This window comes from Panthera pardus, unplaced genomic scaffold (assembly GCF_024362965.1).
Source record: "Panthera pardus isolate Hobbes unplaced genomic scaffold, ASM2436296v1 HiC_scaffold_6, whole genome shotgun sequence".
Taxonomy (NCBI): domain Eukaryota; kingdom Metazoa; phylum Chordata; class Mammalia; order Carnivora; family Felidae; genus Panthera; species Panthera pardus.
This window is the reverse complement of record NW_026526991.1, coordinates 122,971,510-122,993,783: the sequence shown is the minus strand read 5'-3', so window position 1 is coordinate 122,993,783 and position 22,274 is coordinate 122,971,510. Positions and strand designations below refer to the sequence as shown.

The 22,274-nt window shown below is 38.3% G+C and overlaps 1 protein-coding gene across 2 annotated transcripts in view; it reads left to right on the top strand.

The window, feature by feature from the left end:
- The window catches only part of MALRD1 (MAM and LDL receptor class A domain containing 1), a 770,287-nt gene that overhangs the window by 594,349 nt on the left and 153,664 nt on the right, over positions 1 to 22,274 (top strand). For both annotated transcript variants that reach the window (XM_053896000.1, XM_019460623.2), the window contains exon 34: positions 1,867 to 2,068. In XM_053896000.1, coding sequence (XP_053751975.1) covers positions 1,867 to 2,068 — 202 coding nt within the window. The remainder of the gene's footprint in view (positions 1 to 1,866; positions 2,069 to 22,274) is intronic.

The following is a 22,274-nucleotide window of genomic DNA, read 5'->3' as shown; positions in this document are numbered from 1 at the left end:
TCTCACTTTTCATGTTTCCTAACCTTGGGCAATTTTTTCTGTTTTTCTTTGTCTATGATCATCTTGATGTATTTTATTGTTTTAGCTTCCATTAAGAGGTGGATTTTTTTGAAACTTAAATCTGAGTTGGTTAACATATAGTGTTATAATGATTTCAGGAATAGAATTTAGTGATTCATCACTTACATGTAGCACCAGTGCTCATCCCAGCAAGTGCCCTCCTTAACGCCCATCTCCCTTTTAGCCCATCCCCCCACCCAGCACCTCACCAGGAGCCCTCAATTTGTTCTCTGTATTTTAGAGTCCCTTAAGGTCTGTCTCCCTCTCTGTTTTTATTTTATTTTTGCTTCCCTTCCCCTATGTTCATATGTTTTGTTTCTTAAATTCCACATATGAGTGAAATCATATGATATTTGTCTTTCTCTGACTTATTTTGCTTAGCATAATATACTTTGGCTCCATCCATGTCATTGCAAATGGCAAGATTTCATTCTTTCGGATCACTGACTAATATTACATTGTGTGTGTGTGTGTGTGTGTGTGTATAGCACATTTTCTTTATCCATTCATCAGTCGATGAACATTTGGGCTCTTTCCATACTTTGGCTATTGTCAGTAGTGCTGCTATAAATATCAGGGTGTGTGTGCCCCTTCGAATCAGCATTTTTGTATCCTTTGGATAAATATCTATGGATTTCAGACTTAGACTTTTTGTAATAGTGAACATTAGCAGCGTGCTAATTTCTGACTCTAGATTATTTAGTGGCTCTTGGGAATATTTGTGGAATGCCAGTATTAACATTACATGCAACAGAATGAGTGGTATCATTTTTTCCTGGTAGTATAAAATTTGGGTAAACTTTTATAGGATAAATTATCTTTAGATATTAAGAGAGAAAGTAAGACTTTTTTAGTAGGGAGGAATTTCATTGGACAAAAACACCATTGCGATAGAAGAAAATTACTGTCCATGGGTTTTCATTCCTCTGGGTCATATTTTTTTCCCGTGTAAAAGAAAGAGTTGTGTAAGTGATTATTAAATTATATTACAAACTATAATATATATAACTATCATTTCTAGGGAAATGATAACTGAAAGTTAGGTACAAAAAGGTAATACAGAAAAATATGTTTACAACCTTACTTGTTTTTGTTGTTGTTTAAAATACAGATTCTTTTGAAGAGCACTAGGAAGTGGCATTTTTTGTTTTGTTTTGAATTGTTTTTACAGTTTAAAAAGATTATTGGGACTTGGCATGGTGGTTGGTTTTAAAGCTAACTTTATTGCTATTTCACTTTTTATTTGTTAAATATGTTAGTCCTTGCACTTAAAAAAAAAGGTCTTAGATACTGATGTTAGTTAATTCAGGAAGATTTCCTGTTTGTGAAAATAATATGTTCTGCACATTGTTTTGGCTTCTGAAATACGTATGTATATGTACATACATAGGTACATATACATAAATATGTATACGATCATGTTCACTTACTGTAAGCGTTCTCTTCTTTTAAAACAACCTCAGTGAAACATGGTTGAAGTCCTTTAGCAATGAGAAATTCTAGTTTAATATTTTCTACAGCTCTTATAGATTCTTAAGATTGTTTAGGTTTTGGCCATACCTAATATGATACACGGAAATTGACATGACAAAACGAAACCAAACGAAGATCTAACAACTTAAAGAAAACACAACTCACTTTGTAATCCCCATATGTACAGATAGAAATATCATAGTCAAGGTGTTGTGTTGTCACGTTGGCAGACTCCATTCTTTCATTAAACCTGGATGCCATATATGTACAACATGCAAACCATAAAAGGGTGCCTTTTCTTTTCTTTCTTTTTTTTTTCCATCCCATTATTAGGTATATACCATTGAGGAATCTGGGCTGAACATCCTGGTGTGGTCAGTGATTGGAAATAAAAGAACTGGTTGGATGTATGGATATGTACCGCTCTCTAGTAACAGTGCATTTAAAGTGGCATTTGAAGCTGATTTGGCTGGAAGTGAAGACGTTTTTATAGCCCTTGATGACATCTCTTTCACCCCAGAATGTGTCTTTGGAGGTGAGTAATTTCGTCAGTAGATGGGATGTGCAAATGTTGCTTTTATTATCTAAAAATAGAAGAACTGGGAATTCCTGATGAATAACATTTGTGTCCAGGTACAGTACCATTCGTCCGTTGAAGGAAGAACAAAATATGTTGTAGGAGGTAAAGTTTTTCTGGCAGTGAGCTTAACCATAAAGTTTTCATGTCCTCTAGGCAACCAAATTACTTCAATTACAGTTCTTTAAGAGACATAGAGGAAAGTTAATTCTATTAAAAGAGCATTATTGTCTGCTTTCTTTATTTCTGAAGGTTCGCAATAGTATACAAGGTAAAGATTCTTCTGGTCACCCATCGTCTTCCAAACCATCATTTCCATCCACATTCACTTTCCCTCATTCTCTAGGCTATTTCCCTTCTCTTCAGTGTTTCTACTGTATAATCTAGAATTCTAGAATTCTTTATTGTATAAAGAATCCTAGAATCTTGTCAGTAACTCTTTTTGTAAGAAATCATTCCCTGAACTGAAATCTGAATTTCTGCTGTTTACGATGCTCCCACTGAAGTAGCCATATGTTCTTTATAAAGTCTTCAGATTTTCAAAGTTAAATAATAGGGTTATTGCCTTTATGGCTATGCTATGCCTCTTTCAAAAAAATTTTTTTATAGAACCATTTAATAGTTTCTTCTTTTGAGGATCCCTGGCTGGCTCAGTCAGTAGAGCATCCAACTCTTGATCTTGGGGTTGTAAGTTTGGGCCCCAATTGAGAGTAGAGATTAGTTTAAAAAAATAAAAATTTTTAAAAATTTAAAAACATAAAAACGTTTCTTCTTTTTAAGGCCACAGATATGGGTTCTTATCCTTCTAATGGTTTTTCTCTGGAACCTAAATCCTGGGCAATTTCACCTTCCAGGTTATTCAGCCTGTGTGAAATATTAACCTTCTCAATTCTAGTCACCTTCATAAGTCTTCCTCCTCCATAACCAGCTCCCACACTTACATCCTGAGTCCTATCATTCCATCTGAAATTTTAGGGCTGAAAATCTCATCTGATCATTATATCCTCTACTTCCTGATTACTCTTCCTAAACCTGTTTTCCAGCATAATAAGAAAAAATATAATCCCAGATTCTCAATGCTTCCTGCTTCCCGCCCCCCCCCCAGTAAAACAGCTTCTTTATACTTTTCCCGCTAATAATCCCAGATCTAATGATCCAAATCTCAATACCACTGTCAGTCAGCACTTTGAATTATTTTATGTCCAATTTTTTAGAGATAAATTTGGGTTCTAATTATGTGCCAGGCATTGTGCTGACTACTTTGCATGTATTAACACATTTATTTATCAGACCAACTCTGTAGAATAAATACAAGTATCTATGTCATTCTCAGTCATAATGACCTTACCAGTCTTCGAAACTGGGTTACTATAACCCTTTGTATTTTCCAGGCTGCTGCTAGTCATGCTGTTGAGGCCATTAAAAATGTTGGTTTATCACCTTAGCTGGGCAGTCCAGGGTCCTGCACACATCTTTTTCCCATTCCTGGCACTGCTTTTCTACAACAATTCTCAAATCTCCCAGCTGCTCCCTTGAACTTTGTTCACTCTGCCAATGTTCCCGTATCCTTTGAATAGAAAATAACTGCCGTTTGTAACAAACTCCCTTAAACCTCTTTTCCACCTGCAAATGTGCCTGTCTCCACAACCACACTCTGTGTTGTCACCATGTGTCTGAGGGAAGAAACAAAAACAAACCTCTGTCTTTCCAACAGTAAATGTGCTTGGTCATTTCTATTCTTAGCTCCTCCCAGTCACCATTCCATTGAAGCCTTCTCTGTCCTTCCTTCCGTTTCTTTCCTTCCCCTACTTATTCTTAGCTCTTGTCACACACATGCAAACATGCCTTTATGTACGTACACATACATGCGTTATCACTTCCGACTAATTTTGAGCTCCTCAAGAGCAGGAGAAACATGTCTGTTTCATCTCCAGAACCCATCACAAGGTGTAGGAAACATGGGCTGAAACATCAGTATTCTAAATAATCACAGTAATGGTTATAACTGATCGTATGAGCAGGATCTCTAACATTTGCATCAGTATAATTGGGTTGTTGCCTACTATATTACAGAACAGATTATACTTTCAAGGGTAGTAAAAAAAGAAACAGTAAGACATTTGGCATTAAACCACAAGTTGTCTTCTTTCTGTACATTTCTGTAAAAGAAGTGCCTCCACCAACCCCCCCACCCCGTCCCCATCCAAAATCCAGAATCTCTACGCATAGTTTTTACAACAGTGCTTCATGGTTGATTCAAGCAGATGTTTTTAGAAAATCCTGCATTAAACCAATGTTTCTCAAATGGGGGTATGTGGAACCCCATAGTGACATGCCAGGGAGCATGCAACACCACCAAATAAACAGTTGCAACCTCATTGGATCTACTTGAAGGTATGGAGAGAGTAGTTACCTAAAGTGTTATATCTGACATTTGGAGCAAACATGTATTGAGTGGTGGAGAGGTGACAAATGGACTAAAATATTGGAGACATGAGTCTAATCATGCCTAAATGTATAATTTTGAGAAAATCATTTCAGCTCTTGAGACCATGTTTTATCATCAGGAAAATGAAGTAGATGATCTCTTAAGTCCCTTCCAAACCTGCCATTTTATGATCAGGACTGGATTTGTACAAGAGAATCAGGAAAGCAGAAGGAATGCATAGAGAATGACCAAGAGAGGGAGAGACTCCAGGGAGAAGGAGGAGGGGTGCAGTTAAGGAGGTTTCAGGGGTTAGGGCCGGCAGGTGAAAGCAGAGGTGTCATTGTAGTTAGAGAAGACTCATCACTGCACAGTGTGTTGTGAACTTGAGCAGGCCTGCCCTTTATTGAGTCAGTGTTTGTTGAGAATGTGCTGTGTGCTGTCCTGGATTTGGGTTGGAAGGGAAGATAAGAATATAAGTTTTTTTGTTTTGGTGTGTGTGTGTGTGTGTGTGTGTGTGTGTGTGTTTACCCCTGCATTCCCTTACTGTAAACACACCTCAAGCAGCGAATTCTATAGATTTTGCCTTCTTCCCACGCCCCACCCCCTGCTTCCATTTTACTGCCCAAACTCTAGTTCAAGGCATCCTTATTATTCACAGGAATCTCCATAATGGCTGCATAACTGATTTATCTAATTTACTGTCACATATACTGCTACCAAATTCATCTTCTAACACCTATTATAAAGTAAGTTCCAGAAAAGTAGACCTTACATCTTTCTTATTCAACACATCAAAAATAATTTTTTTTTTATTACAAGCCACACAATCTGACTAGGGCTAACTTAAGTAGAAGCTAAGTTTATTGGAAGGATTTTGGATAGTTCCAAAATTAAATGTAATACTGAAAATCTAACACAGAAAAATGAGAGGGAAGCAAGTAAGATGAACTAAATCAGAGGGTAAAACTGGCTAATTCCACGGTCTTTGAAGATTTGTTTAGGAAGCTGGTCTATCTACTCCCCTGCCATGCACACTATGAACAATCTCTAATGGTCCCTGTGTCACTCCATCATAATTAAAAGAGCTGGTTGGAAGCATAGCATTGACCAAGCCCATACTTCAGAGTCCCCTAAAAGTTATACTCTTTCATATCTAATCTCCACATCATTCATGTCTGCATGATGGCCATTCCTCTTCTTGTTTTAATCATAATCAAGCTTGGATAGTCTGCAGTATATGGACCAAATTATAAAGCTGACCAGGAATAATAAATTATCTGTCTGTACTTCAATGTAGAGAGAAGAAATAAAAGGGAAACTAATCAAAATATACAAACTCATACAAGTTATAAAGAAGAAGAAAAATCCATAGCGGCTCTCAATTGCATACTCAATATATTTCTTATCCTTTAGTACAACTCTTGGCTTATCTTTCTCTGTCCATAAAATAATCCCTTAAAGTAGGACCTCCTGCTTCTATTCAGCTGTGCGCCATATTCTCTCACTTCCATGATTTTAGTCCTACCACTTCTCTGGCTGGGAATGCCCTGCCCTTTACCTCCTCTTGTATAAATGCTTTTCCACTTTCAAGGGCAGATCAAAGCCACCTTTTATCATGAATTTATCCTTAATACTCTCCACAGGAAGCCAGCCCCTTTTGCAGATTCTCTTAACTTGAACTTTGCAGTTCTCCTCTAATATATCTTACACGGTATTTTGTGATATGCATAGCTTATTTTCTGTCATTTTTGGGGTCCTCTATGTTGAAAAATCCCCATTGTCATTATCCTGTCATTGTTGCTGTTGTTGTTGTTGTTGTTGTTGTTGGTGGTGGTGGTGGTGGTGGTGGTGGTGGTGTGTGTGTGTGTGTTTTAATTCTAGTGACAATGAGTGATCTTTAACTTTTAGGTTGCTGGGGAAAAATATAAAATAAATTTAAATCAGTATATGATACAGAGTAGATATTCATTTTATATCAGAAGTGGTAGAGCAATTGTAGAAAAATTACTTAAAACACTTTAATGTGTGGTTCATTCTTATAATTTTGATTCATTTAGTGATCATGGGTCTAATTTTAAAATTAATAGTGATTAATGTACAAAAAGCCGAAAGAAAATGAAAATCAGTCAACCCCAGTTCACTTACTGGCTTTTGGATATTGTTAGCCTTTATATCTATTATTGTAGGCCATGAAGTCCTCATAGTTTATCAAAGGATGGGATAATTCCTTTTTACTCTGGGAAGGACATTACATTTAAAGGAACACACACACACACACACACACACGCACACACACAAGAACCAGAAAATGGCACTAAAAGCTAATACCAAGCAGGCTTGTGGGAGCAAGACCCGGATTCCCCCTTCACTACATTTGGAGAAACTTGAATATTATACTATGCAATGGTTCTTGCTTGATTTCCTGCTGATGGTCAGGCCGGAAGGAATGTTTTAAATTAGGGGGAAGAAATCCAAATGAAAACCATAGAAAAATCAGTCCCAATATGAACCATACTCCATTAGCCTGTTTTTGACAAGTACCTTATACTGAACCTGAAGATAAACCACAAGTTACTGTTCTAACTCTCTGTCTTAAAGATGAATGCTTTTATGTAAACACTGATGTTGTCATATAAACGTATTTATTTATGATCATATAAACATATGCATCTATGTATGTATGACATATAAATGTATACATAATATTTAATGTATAAGTTTTATATATATATATTATATATATGTGTGTGTTTTATATATATATATATATATATATATACATATATATATATATATATAATCATGGTGTGGTGATTTAGTAATTTCTCTATCATATGGAAACAATAATCAATTCCTAAATTCCTAGTCATTTTTGGAAATTATCATAACCTTTGCTAAATCCTTTCTTTTCACTCAGAAATACTCAGCAGGCCAACTGTTTTACCAGGCCAAGTGTGTCTGAGAGATTTTGTGAGCTTTTCATTGCCAAGGTCAATTTGGCTCTGTTTTGTTCTCTTGGGCTATTAGAGTCTACTTTTATTATGGTTTTCCTGATTCCCTGGAACACATATGTTGTTATCTGGAAAATATCCAGACTTTATGAAAACAAGTTTGTTTGTTTGTTGCCTAAGAAATTGAATAAGAAAGTGACACTGCTTCACTAAAAAATCTGTTTTAAGAAGTTTTTTTAAATTAAAAACCAGGTGACTTCAACAATTCTGATAACAGTTTTTCTGATAACATCTTACTGGCATGTGAGAACATTTTACCCAGAAAGAACTGGTCACTCTTTGTGGAAACAGTTGGAAATGGGAAAAATAGAAAACAAACAAATAAAACACACAACTTTCTTGGTTTAACAAAGAATAAATGGGTTTATATGTATGAGTTATTTTTCACTAATATAAACTTATTCAAAATAGAAAACATGAAGTTAGAGAAATAGCCAGGTTTTGGTAAAAACAGGTCTAAAGAAATGGTGGGCTAGATTGTTTATGCCAGATGGAGCACATGATTAATCAATTAGGAAATCAGTCCAAGTTCTAAAATATACTGACCTTGCTTTTTTGCCCCTTCTGGTCTTTTTGATTGTAATATAATTAACATAATGTTAGTCATGCCTTCTGTAGAATCGCGCATGGGACAAGATAACCCAATATATTTTAAAGTAATCACTTTTTTTAAAGATTTTATTTTTAAGTAATCTCTACACCCAATGGGTGTCTCATATTCACAACCCCAACATCAAGAGTCACGTGCTCCGCGGACTGAGCCAGCCAGGAGCCCCTAGTAATCACTTTTAATCATTTTATCAGAAAGGCAAAAATTAGTCTTAAAAATTATGTGTTTTTTAAGTAATGATAATTCAACACTACAAACTTTAGGTAAAGCTACTTATTAATATTTCTCAAAAGTTAATACTGATTCAATTAAACAGCTATGTTTATCTCTGTCTTTAGTGCCAGTGCCCTATTAATCGGAAGTTGTGGTATCACAACCACTTTCTCTGGTTGGCTCATAGAAGTGGTCAAGATACTACAACTGAGAGGTCTCTGAAAGACCATGTAGAATTATATTTGACTCCTGAGTGGTCTTCTCTACCACCAGCCATCATCTCTCTCTCCTTTGACCTTCCCGAGACATGTACAGCAGCTATTTCCAAAGTGTGCGTGAAATTGAACAATATTCCCTCACAGATTGCTTAAAACTCTTTATAGATGTCCTTCAGTTGTATATGGAGTGTGATGGAGAGAGAGCTTCCCACTCTCTATCTCAAGCCTTCTACACTTAGAGAAAAAATCTAGTAACTGATCGGTGCCAACATACTTAAAATTTCTGTTAAGTAAAAGTTTTCCCACTCACAGGATTGACAATGACATTTTCTTTCCTGGTCCCTTCCCAGCCAGCAAAGAGTATAATACCGTCATATCTGAAACATTCATTATTCCTTGGCTGTTTTAGATTTGATAGGGAGAACACAGGTGAGGCTGAGTCAGGCATTAGGACAGTGGTACTTCATCCTGTAAGGACAGTGGATTTAATCCTGTAAGGCACTAGAGAACCATTTTCGAGCAGGAATCTTCCTTTGGGAAATGTATACTGGAAGCAATATGAAGCATGAATTTAAAAAGGAATGCATTTAATAATAATGGCCCCGAATTTAGAAGTCAAGAGTTCAGCATTTGGGGAATTTTTAAACTATTAAATAAAGTTGCAGTTAATATGGGATAGAGCCATCAAGTGAATAGCATTAAATTAGGTCAAGTACGTAACCTGGTCCAACATCGTGTGTAGTAGAGGTCACGCTAGCATAGATATATCTGACCAGGAGCGTAGCACCATCTGGAAATGATAAAATAGGAATGAATCTGTTATCCACTAGGGTCTCTCTGGGTTCCAGGCTTCATGACAAGAAACAAATGACCAGCAGCAACTCTACCATTTTATATTTTTATATATGTTCCCACATTCACACACGTTTTAGATTATTTGGGGTTATATGATGGCAGAAAATTCTTCATTTATGCAATTTCAGTCATTTATCGTGCTATCACTGTTTTTGTAGTTAGGAAGCGGTTTGATATAATCGTAGCAAACCTTGATGTTGAGTAGAAGTGATAACTCTTTGGGGGCCTCTGAAATATGTTCTGTTTCCTCAGCTCTTGATTTTCCATAAATATCTTCTTGATTTTCTTTCAAGTCTGCAACCTCCATATGAGCTGGGGGAGAGCAGGAGATCCAGCGGTGGGCTATTCACTCCTCTATCACAGTCTCAGGTTTTTTGTTTTTTGTTTTTGTTTTGTTTTTGTTTTTGTTCTTGTTTTTTTGCTTCTGTTGCTCAATATCCCCTGCCAGGCCTTCTCCACCTTTCTATCACTAGTGAAGAGCTTCATGGCTTCAAACAACCCTCCGGTGTGTGCATGTGCGTGCCTGTGCAAAATTTATATATAAATTTTGAATTTCTTTCAGCTTTCTCCTGTATTTATCTTAGCTTTGCCTTGAGTGGCTATAGCTCTTCACTTGGAAAATAATGATTACTTTCTGTTTGGCATCTGGCATCTCGGGTTCTTATCAGCTTCCACACTGGATCCAACTTCTGGAAAATTTTAGATTTCCCTTACTTTTGTCTCTTCTGTCAGACTCTTGACTTTGCTCTTTCATGTAGCCCTTCTGACAAGCCAGATTAGCCCTCCTGACTTATCATATACTCTGCATGCTCCCCACATGTCTCTATAAGTGCCACACACTTCTGTTTCCTTTAGACCAAACAAAGGTCACATTCCATCTTTCTGGGAATATTTCAGCTATCAGATATTGAAATTAAATAAGACCAAAATGATTCCGTTATACTCCCAATTAGAGATAACTATTATCAATGTAAAAAGAAATGGAAATTTTTGTACTTTATGAAGGGTCCTTCAGGGAATAGGAACATAAAATTGTAAGTCAAAATATCCTCCAATCAAGAATTCTGAAGTATTTATATATATATATATATATATATATATATATATATGTGTGTGTGTGTGTGTGTGTGTGTGTGTGTGTGTGTGTGTGTAAAATCTTTTCCCCCTCCTATAGTCCTACAGTGATCTTTTTGTGATATTTTTGAGTATTATTAATGATATATGTTGGAGACAATTAATTACCAATTTATATTTGATATATTTTGCAATGAACATTTTACCATTTATGTCATTGAGTATGGCAATATTTGGCAAGAGCTTAATTCCTGCCCTTTAAAACTGAAATTCCCTTCAAAACAGGAAATCAATTTTTCTTTCATTAAACATATTAATCATAAAGATAAAAATCCATCAGATTATCCTTGAGACTTAAGGTTCTTTTATTGAACTTCTATGAAAATCATAAAAGCATTCACTGTGTTTCAGTGTAAATTATCAGTGTGAAATAATTTTCATTGCTGTAAGAAAGGTATTTCAACTGCTTCCCAAACTAAGTGAGTGAACAGTGAAACTCAACATCCTGTAGGACAAAGAAAGACCCAAAACGTCAGGAATCGTAACTTTCTGTAGAGCACAGAATGAAGCAGAAGGTGGTGATCAGAGGAATGTCTTAGTTACTGGGAATATGGAAGTTAGTTAACAATGCCAGTTCCTCACCCCTTATCTCAGGTGTTTTAGTTTTAGTTTTTGTTTTTCCTTTTCCCTATCCTGAGACTTACTACAAAACAAAAAGAGCAGATTTATTCATATCTGCAGAGAGCATTGTTTGCAAAAGTCCTTTATGTAAAATTTCATGAAATTACTGAAGCAGTTGGTAAAAACCCATAATGTCCATATGAATGTATGATAGCTTTAACTGGTAAAGGTTTATTAAAATCCATTGGGAGGATATTTTTTAAGTAAGTTCCCAGTTTCTCTTTTTCTGATCTACCCTATTTTGTGGCTTATTAAACCAATGGAAATAGTTTGTCAACTCATTCATTATTTTATCCATTTTTGTTATTTAACTGCCTATTATCAAGGAAAGTAAAATTTCCTTGATTTAGTATTCATCAATTTGAGAACTATTTATTGAATACATACCTCTTGCCATTAACTCTTTGGACATTAAGATGTCACTGTATTTTCAAGTTTGAAACTTTTGCATCTCTGACTTGGAATGTCCAAACTCAACACGAAATCACAAGTCAGAGCAAGAAATGGGTAAAGACCTGGAAAATATATGGTGGCAAGGATGGAATTGCTATTTCTTGATGGAACTAGTATGGCTTTGATTCTGGGATTTTCTGCCAGTTTCAGATTCATTCTTTCTTTCTTTCTTTCTTTCTTTCTTTCTTTCTTTCTTTCTTTCTTTCTTTTTTCTTTCTTTCTTCTTTCTTTCTTTCTTTCTTTCTTTCTTCTTTGTTTCTTTCTTCTTTCTTTCTTTTTTTCTCTCTTTCTTTCTTTTCCTGGTTTCAGTTTATTTCTTGATGGAACTAGTGTAGCTTTGATTCTGGGATTTTCTGCAGGTTTCAGATTCTTTATTTCTTCCTTTCTTTTTCTTTCTTTCTTTCTTTCTTTCTTTCTTTCTTTCTTTCTTTCTTTCTTTCTTTCTCTTTCTTTCTTTCCTTCTTCTTTTTTCTTTCTCTTTCTTTCTTCTTTCTTTCTTTCTTTCTTCTTTCTTTCTTCTTTCTTTCTTTCTTTTCTTTCTTCTTTCTTTCTTCTTTCTTTCTTTCTTTCTTTCTTCTTTCTTTCTTTCTCTCTTTCTTTCTTTCTTTCTTTTCCTGGTTTCAGTTTATTTCTTGATGGAACTAGTATAGCTTTGATTCTGGGATTTTCTGCTGGTTTCAGATTCTTTCTTTATTTCTTCCTCTTCTTCTTTCTTTCTTTCTTTCTTTCTTTCTTTCTTTCTTTCTTTCTTTCTTTCTTTCTCTGGTTTCACTTTACTTCTTGATGGACCTAGTATAGCTCTGATTGTGGGATTTTCTGCTTGTTTCAGAATCACTTTTCTCAAAATCAGCTTGCCTACAAATCCCCTGCACTCTAAAGCAGCCTTTCTAACTTACTTCCTGTTGAAACACACAGAAGCAAGTGCTCATGTGTTTATCATACTCCTCATGTGATACAGACAAGAGAGCAGTGACTTATGTATAATTTATAATGCTCTCTATAAAGGCACACCTATTCCCCACTAGAGGAAGCATACTTGGTGGGGTACAGCGAGTGAGTGTAACTTTATTGTTGGTACAGCTTTGAATCAGCTCTAACATCCAGAGAGAAAATCCATTGCAAGCTACAACTTGAGATAGACTTTATTATTGATCCCAGCACACTTTAGGCTTGTAATTCATTTGAGAACCATTCCCCTACAGCTAGTATGAGAGAATATATTAGTGTGTCTACGTGTGCGTGTGTGCATGCATGTACACTAAATTTTCACAGCAGCCTTTTACCCCTTCCTGCCCCAGCATCAGATCTGGTCAATATCTCTAATCAGATACAGCCTCAGGAATGTTGGCTTAACAACAACAAGAAGAAACAACGTTAAATTCAACAGTGAATTGTACTGTCAAAATGAGTCCACATTTTCTTGGAGTGTCTCTTCCTGCTTCTCTCTCTCCCTCCTTCACAGTCTCCAATTTGTGAGCAACCGCCCTCTATCTCTCTTACTTTCTTTCATTTTTTCCCCTATTCTAACAATGCTCCTTGGGGCATATTAAAATGACACTCTGGGCACTGAATGTGCTGTTTCAGCTTGATTTCCTGGTTTCACTTTTGCCCTTATCACGTTATGCTGTCCCGCAGAGTAACTCTCTCACATAGTGAACAACATGCATTTCCAAGGAAGCTTCCTAGGGTTGGGGCTGATCTGGTATTCCTCCCCTCGTGTGTTCACTGGCCTTGCACTTCAGTTCCATTGTTTCTAAACAACCCGACTAAATAGCTCACCGGGCGTGGTAAGTCATGGGCCAGTGTGCTTGAGCTATGCACCCTACATTTGTCAAAGTATCGCATATTTTAAATGTTGTATTTTATTTTCAGCGCTTTTATTTATTTTTGAGACAGAGAGAGAGCATGAGTGGGGAAAGGACAGAGAGAGAGGGACAGAGGATCCGAAGCAGGCTCCGCACGGACAGCAGCGTGCCCGTGTGGGGCTCAAACCCACGAACTGTGAGATCTTACCTAAGCTGAGATCAAGAACAAGACGCTTAACTGACTGGGCCCCTAAATGTTGAATTTTAAAAGGGATTTGGAGAGGAGCAGCTGGGTGGCTCTGTCGGCCAACTTCAGCACAGGTCACGATCTCCCAGCACGTGGGTTCTAGCCCTGTATTGGGTTCTGGGCTGGAAGCTCAGAAGCTGGTGCTTACTTCAAATTCTGCCTCCCCCCTCTCTCTGCACGTCCTCTGCTCGCTCTCTCTCAAAACAAAATAAACATTTAAAAAAAAATTTTAATAAATAAATAAATTAATTAATTTAAATTAAATTAAATTAAAGGGATTAGGAGAAATCAGAACATAGAAATTTCAGAAGTCAAACATCAGATATGAGTTACTGGCTAAAATTCAGATTCTGAGGTATATTGTGGCTGTTTTCTCTTAGATGATGCCTTCTTACTGTGTCCTCACTAGGTGCAAGTAGCAAGAGCTATTTTTATATTCATGAGGGTTCTGCCTTCATGAGCCCATCAGTCATGAGCCAATCACCTCCGGAAGACCCCACTTCCAAATATCATCCCATTTCAGCATGAAATTTGGGGGGACACATTCAGCCTATGGTGTGGCATGTGTCCACCCTTACGGTGTCATACAGAATAATTTCACTGCTCTAAAAATCCCCTGCGCCCCTCTTATTTATGTCCTCTTTCGCCTCGTCCCCTGGCAACCAGTGATCATTTTTCTGTCTCCACAGTTTCACCTTTTCCAGAATATCATATGGTTAGAATGTGGTAATACGTAGCCTTTTCAGATTGACATTGTTTGTTTTTTTTTTTCCTTAATTTAGTAATATGTATGTAAGGTGGTACTGAGAATATTCAGTTTATAAAAGAGAACAATTAATATTGTTCATTTAAAAAATGTTTGGAGGGGTTCCGGAAGATGGCGGCGTAGGAGGACGCGGGGCTCACAGCGCGTCCTGCCGATCACTTAGATTCCACCTACACCTGCCTAAAGAACCCAGAAAACCGCCAGAGGATCAGCAGAAGGGAGTCTCCGGAGTCAAGCGCAGACTAGAGGCCCACGGAAGAGGGGAGGAAGGGCGGCGAGGCGGTGCGTGCTCCACGGACTGGCAGGAGGGAGCCGGGGCGGAGGGGCGGCTCGCCGGCCAAGCAGAGCCCCCGAGTCTGGCTGGCAAAAACGGAGGGGCCGGACGGACTGTGTTCCGAAAGCAAGCGCGACTTAGCGTCTGGGAGGTCATAAGTTAACAGCTCTGCTCGGAAAGCGGGAAGGCTGGAGGACAAAGGGAGGGAGAGCTGCTGAGCCCCCGGACGGCAGAGCTCAGCTTGGCGGGGAACAAAGGTGCCAGCGCCATCTCCCCCGCCCATCCCCCAGCCAAAATCCCAAAGGGAACCAGTTCCTGCCAGGGAACTTGCTCGCTCCGTGCAAACACCCGACTCTGTGCTTCTGCGGAGCCAAACCCCGGCAGCGGATCTGACTCCCTCCTGCTGCCACAGGGCTCCTCCTGAAGTGGATCACCTAAGGAGAAGCGAGCTAAGCCTGCCCCTCCAGCCCCCGTGCACCTTGCCTACCCACCCCAGCTAATACGCCAGATCCCCAGCAACACAAGCCTGGCAGTGTGCAAGTAGCCCAGATGGGACACGCCACCCCACGGTGAATCCCGCCCCTAGGAGAGGGGAAGAGAAGGCACACACCAGTCTGACTGTGGCCCCAGCGGTGGGGGCAGACAGCAGGTCTGACTGTGGCCACGCCCACCAACTCCAGTTATACACCACAGCACAGGGGAAGTGCCCTGCAGGTCCTCACCACTCCAGGGACTATCCAAAATGACCAAACGGAAGAATTCCCCTCAGAAGAATCTCCAGGAAATAACAACAGCTAATGAACTGATCAAAAAGGATTTAAATAATATAACAGAAAGTGAATTTAGAATAATAGTCATAAAATTAATCGCTGGGCTTGAAAACAGTATACAGGACAGCAGAGAATCTCTTGCCACAAAGATCGAGGGACTAAGGGACAGTCACGAGGAGCTGAAAAACGCTTTAAACGAAATGCAAAACAAAATGGAAACCACGATGGCTCGGCTTGAAGAGGCAGAGGAGAGAATAGGTGAACTAGAAGATAAAGTTATGGAGAAAGAGGAAGCTGAAAGAAAGAGAGATAAAAAAATCCAGGAGTATGAGGGGAAAATTAGAGAACTAAGTGATACACTAAAAAAAAATAATATACGCATAATTGGTATCCCAGAGGAGGAAGAGAGAGGGAAAGGTGCTGAAGGGGTACTTGAACAAATTATAGCTGAGAACTTCCCTGAACTGGGGAAGGAAAAAGGCATTGAAATCCAAGAGGCACAGAGAACTCCCTTCAGACGTAACTTGAATCGATCTTCTGCACGACATATCATAGTGAAACTGGCAAAATACAAGGATAAAGAGAAAATTCTGAAAGTGGCAAGGGATAAACGTGCCCTCACATATAAAGGGAGACCTATAAGACTCGTGACTGATCTCTCCTTTGAAACTTGGCAGGCCAGAAAGGCTTGGCACGATATCTACAGTGTGCTAAACAGAAAAAATATGCAGCCGAGAATCCTTTATCCAGCAAGTCTGTCATTTAGAATGGAAGGAGAGATAAAGGTCTTCCCAAACAAACAAAAACTGAAGGAATTTGTCACCACGAAACCAGCCCTACAAGAGATCCTAAGGGGGATCCTGTGAGACAAAGTACCAGAGACACAAGCATAAAACATACAGACATCACAATGACTCTAAACCCATATCTTTCTATAATAACACTGAATGTAAATGGATTAAATGCGCCAACTAAAAGACATAGGGTATCAGAATGGATAAAAAAACAAGACCCATCTATTTGCTGTCTACAAGAGACTCATTTTAGATCTGAGGACACCTTTAGATTGAGAGTGAGGGGATGGAGAACTATCTATCATGCTCCCGGAAGCCAAAAGAAAGCTGGAGTAGCCATACTTGTATCAGACAAACTAGACTTTAAATTAAAGGCTGTAACAAGAGATGAAGAAGGGCATTATATAATAATCACAGGGTCTATCCACCAGGAAGAGCTAACTATTATAAATGTCTATGCGCCAAATACCCGAGCCCCCAGATATATAAAACAATTACTTAAACATAAGCAACCTTATTGATAAGAATGTGGTCATTGCAGGGGACTTTAACACCCCACTTACAGAAATGGATAGATCATCTAGACACACAGTCAATAAAGAAACAAGGGCCCTGAATGATACATTGGATCAGATGGACTTGACAGATATATTTAGAACTCTGCATCCCAAAGCAACAGAATATACTTTCTTCTCGAGTGCACATGGAACATTCTCCAAGATAGATCATATACTGGGTCACAAAACAGCCCTTCATAAGTTTACAAGAATTGAAATTATACCATGCATACTTTCAGACCACAATGCTATGAAGCTTGAAATCAACCACAGGAAAAAGTCTGGAAAACCTCTAAAAGCATGGAGGTTAAAGAACACCCTACTAACGAATGAGTGGGTCAACCAGGCAATTAGAGAAGAAATTAAAACATATATGGAAACAAACGAAAATGAAAATACAACAATCCAAACGCTTTGGGATGCAGCGAAGGCAGTTCTGAGAGGAAAATACATTGCAATCCAGGCCTATCTCAAGAAACAAGAAAAATCCCAAATACAAAATCTAACAGCACACCTAAAGGAAATAGAAGCAGAACAGCAAAGGCAGCCTAAACCCAGCAGAAGAAGAGAAATAATAAAGATCAGAGCAGAAATAAACAATATAGAATCTAAAAAAACTGTAGAGCAGATCAACGAAACCAAGAGTTGTTTTTTTGAAAAAATAAACAAAATTGACAAACCTCTAGCCAGGCTTCTCAAAAAGAAAAGGGAGATGACCCAAATAGATAAAATCATGAATGAAAATGGAATGATTACAACCAATCCCTCAGAGATACAAACAATTATCAGGGAATACTATGAAAAATTATATGCCAGCAAATTGGACAACCTGGAAGAAATGGACAAATTTCTAAACACCCACACTCTTCCAAAACTCAATCAGGAGGAAATAGAAAGCTTGAACAGACCCATCACCAGCGAAGAAATTGAATCGGTTATCAAAAATCTCCCAACAAATAAGAGTCCAGGACCAGATGGCTTCCCAGGGGAGTTCTACCAGACATTTAAAGCAGGGATAATACCTATCCTTCTCAAGCTATTCCAAGAAATAGAAAGGGAAGGAAAACTTCCAGACTCATTCTATGAAGCCAGTATTACTTTGATTCCTAAACCAGACAGAGACCCAGTAAAAAAAGAGAACTACAGGCCAATATCCCTGATGAATATGGATGCAAAAATTCTTAATAAGATACTAGCAAATCGAATTCAACAGCATATAAAAAGAATTATTCACCATGATCAAGTGGGATTCATTCCTGGGATGCAGGGCTGGTTCAACATTCGCAAATCGATCAACGTGATACATCACATTAACAAAAAAAAAAGAGAAGAACCATATGATCCTGTCAATCGATGCAGAAAAGGCCTTTGACAAAATCCAGCACCCTTTCTTAATAAAAACCCTTGAGAAAGTCGGGATAGAAGGAACATACTTGAAGATCATAAAGGCCATTTATGAAAAGCCCACAGCTAACATCATCCTCAACGGGGAAAAACTGAGAGCTTTTTCCCTGAGATCAGGAACACGACAGGGATGCCCACTGTCACCGCTGCTGTTTAATATAGTGCTGGAAGTTCTAGCATCAGCAATCAGACAACAAAAGGAAATCAAAGGCATCAAACTTGGCAAAGATGAAGTCAAGCTTTCGCTTTTTGCAGATGACATGATATTATACATGGAAAATCCGATAGACTCCACCAAAAGTCTGCTAGAACTGATACATGAATTCAGCAAAGTTGCAGGATACAAAATCAATGTGCAGAAATCAGTTGCATTCTTATACACTAACAATGAAGCAACAGAAAGACAAATGAAGAAACTGATCCCATTCACAATTGCACCAAGAAGCATAAAATACCTAGGAATAAATCTAACCAAAGATGAAAAAGATCTATATGCTGAAAACTATAGAAAGCTTATGCAGGTAACTGAAGAAGATATAAAGAAATGGAAAGACATTCCCTGCTCATGGATTGGAAGAATAAATATTGTCAAAATGTCAATACTACCCAAAGCTATCTACACATTCAATGCAATCCCAATCAAAATTGCACCAGCATTCTTCTCGAAACTAGAACAAGCAATCCTAAAATTCATATGGAACCACAAAAGGCCCCGAATAGCCAAAGTAATTTTGAAGAAGAAGACCAAAGCAGGAGGCATCACAATCCCAGACTTTAGCCTCTACTACAAAGCTGTCATCATCAAGACAGCATGGTATTGGCATAAAAACAGACACATAGACCAATGGAATAGAATAGAAACCCCAGAACTAGACCCACAAACGTATGGCCAACTCATCTTTGACAGAGCAGGAAAGAACATCCAATGGAAAAAAGACAGTCTCTTTAACAAATGGTGCTGGGAGAACTGGACAGCAACATGCAGAAGGTTGAAACTAGACCACTTTCTCACACCATTCACAAAAATAAACTCAAAATGGATAAAGGACCTGAATGTGAGACAGGAAACCATCAAAACCTTAGAGGAGAAAGCAGGAAAAGACCTCTCTGACCTCAGCCGTAGCAATCTCTTACTCGGCACATCCCCAAAGGCAAGGGAATTAAAAGCAAAAGTGAATTACTGGGACCTTATGAAGATAAAAAGCTTCTGCACAGCAAAGGAAACAACCAACAAAACTAAAAGGCAACCAACGGAATGGGAAAAGATATTTGCAAATGACACATCGGACAAAGGGCTAGTATCCAAAATCTATAAAGAGCTCATCAAACTCCACACCCGAAAAACAAATAACCCAGTGAAGAAATGGGCAGAAAACATGAATAGACACTTGTCTAAAGAAGACATCCGGATGGCCAACAGGCACATGAAAAGATGTTCAACGTCGCTCCTTATCAGGGAAATACAAATCAAAACCACACTCAGATACCACCTCACGCCAGTCAGAGTGGCCAAAATGAAGAAATCAGGAGACTATAGATGCTGGAGAGGATGTGGAGAAACAGGAACCCTCTTGCACTGTTGGTGGGAATGCAAATTGGTGCAGCCGCTCTGGAAAGCAGTGTGGAGGTTCCTCAGAAAATTAAAAATAGACCTACCCTATGACCCAGCAATAGCACTGCTAGGAATTTATCCAAGGGATACAGGAGTACTGATGCATAGGGGCACCTGTACCCCAATGTTTATAGCGGCACTCTCAACAATAGCCAAATTATGGAAAGAGCCTAAATGTCCATCAACTGATGAATGGATAAAGAAATTGTGGTTTATATACACAATGGAATACTACGTGGCAATGAGAAAAAATGAAATATGGCCTTTTGTAGCAACATGGATGGAACTGGAGAGTGTGATGCTAAGTGAAATAAGCCATACAGAGAAATACAGATACCATATGGTTTCACTCTTAGGTGGATCCTGAGAAACATAACAGAAACCCATGGGGGAGGGGAAGGAAAAAAAAAAAAAAAAAGAGGTTAGAGTGGGAGAGAGCCAAAGCATAAGAGACTGTTAAAAACTGAGAACAAACTGAGGGTTGATGGGGGTGGGAGGGAGGGGAGGGTGGGTGATGGGTATTGAGGAGGGCACCTTTTGGGATGAGCACTGGGTGTTGTATGGAAACCAATTTGACAGTAAATTTCATATATTAAAAAATAAAAAAAAATAAAAATAAAAGAAAATATTTGTTGGAAAAAAAATTAAAAAAATAAAAAATGTTTAATGTTTTATTTATTTTTGAGAGCGAGAGAGAGACAGAGTATGAGTGGGGGAGGAACAGAAAGAGAGAGAGACACAGAATCTGAAGCAGGCTCCAGGCTGTCAGCACAGAGCCCGACGCAGGGCTCGAACCCACAAACTGTGAGATCATGACCTGAGCTGAAGTCTGACACTTAATCGACGAGCCACCCAGGCACCCCAATATTGTTCATTTTTTACAGAATTATATGAGAATTACATTACCTGTAATGATTAGCTAACTCCATGGGTGACACCCAAGAATAAATACATCGTTATTAAAATTTTAGGAGAACTTTTTTTAACTTCTCAAAGGGATTATAGAGCAGAATGCATTGAATTCAGAAGATTAATACACTATATCTTCCCTGAGTACTTGTTTCATTTGAATACCTGGAGGAAGTTTTTTTTTTTTATATGAAGAAAGCATGGATATATTATGTAGTAGAATACAGAATTTTCATTAGAGAAAACAAGAGACTTAAGAGAAATGCTGAGCTTGTGGAGAACTGCTTCTGGCTAAGAGCCTATTTAGACTCCCCTAGGGATGCAAGTTCATGTTCCTCTTGCATCAGAAATACTTCAGTGGAAAATGTGAGATGTGATTCAGGGGAATTCAATTTAAAACAAAATACATTTTGATGGCTGGAGAGTATCTTAGGTCGGGTTCCCAGGGAAGCAGACTCGGAGGCACAGATTCTCATGCACAAGGTTTACTGGAAATTGTGTGAGCAGCACCCCCTGCGAAGTGGAGGAAACTGGTCTGGGTAGGGGGACAGTTGGGCTGAGATGCAGGTGCAGTAGGGGCCTCAGACGATGTCACGGGAGTTCTGGGGCTGCACCATCCCTTTCATAGATGTCCCAAACCGAGGCTTAGGGGCCGGGCCATTTTATCCCCAGAGCACCAGGCAGTGAATGGAGATGATCCTCGGAGGGTGTATAACTTTAGAGGGAAATTCCTGGGGCTGGACTCAGTTGTGAACTGTTGGGAAACTTCCCAGGAGCTGTGGGAATTAACACCTTGATCTTGCTGTTAGAACCTGGGAAGCACAAGACAAGAGTCCATGAAAGTCAATATAAGCCCACCAGCTTCCCTGTAAAGAAGGAGCTAGGACAAGTGAGTTCTGACTACCTTTTGATATAAATAATTCTAGAATAATGGAATCACTGCCTCCACATAAAAGAGATTATTTTGTATTTATGTATCTAATATAAAGAAAAAAGTAACAGAGCACACACACAAACGCACACACACACGCACACTGTTTTGAACAGGAGGGTAAAAAATCATGAAGGGAGTAAAATTACTTCCTTAATGTTTTTTTTTCCAGAAAGGGTTAGTACCTTAGCTAAGTATTAGATGTATAACTAAATCTGATTCTGAATTTTTATCATACACAGAGTTTATCCAAACTTCTCAACCTTCAGTGAGTTCATAAAGATAAGAGTTCAGTGTATAAAATATTTTAGAAAAAAATAAAAGAAAGGATTGTCGCATTTTCTGAAATGTGAGATTAATGGAAAGAAAAAAAATAAACTATCTGACCATGGTTAAATACTATAAGAGCTGTATTATATAAATATAATTATATATATAGGGGTATAGAAAAAATATATAAAGGGATACACACACACACATACATACACACATACATACATGAAGGTGTAAAAATTTAAATCTAATTTACTTTCTCAGTTTGAGTTTAGGATG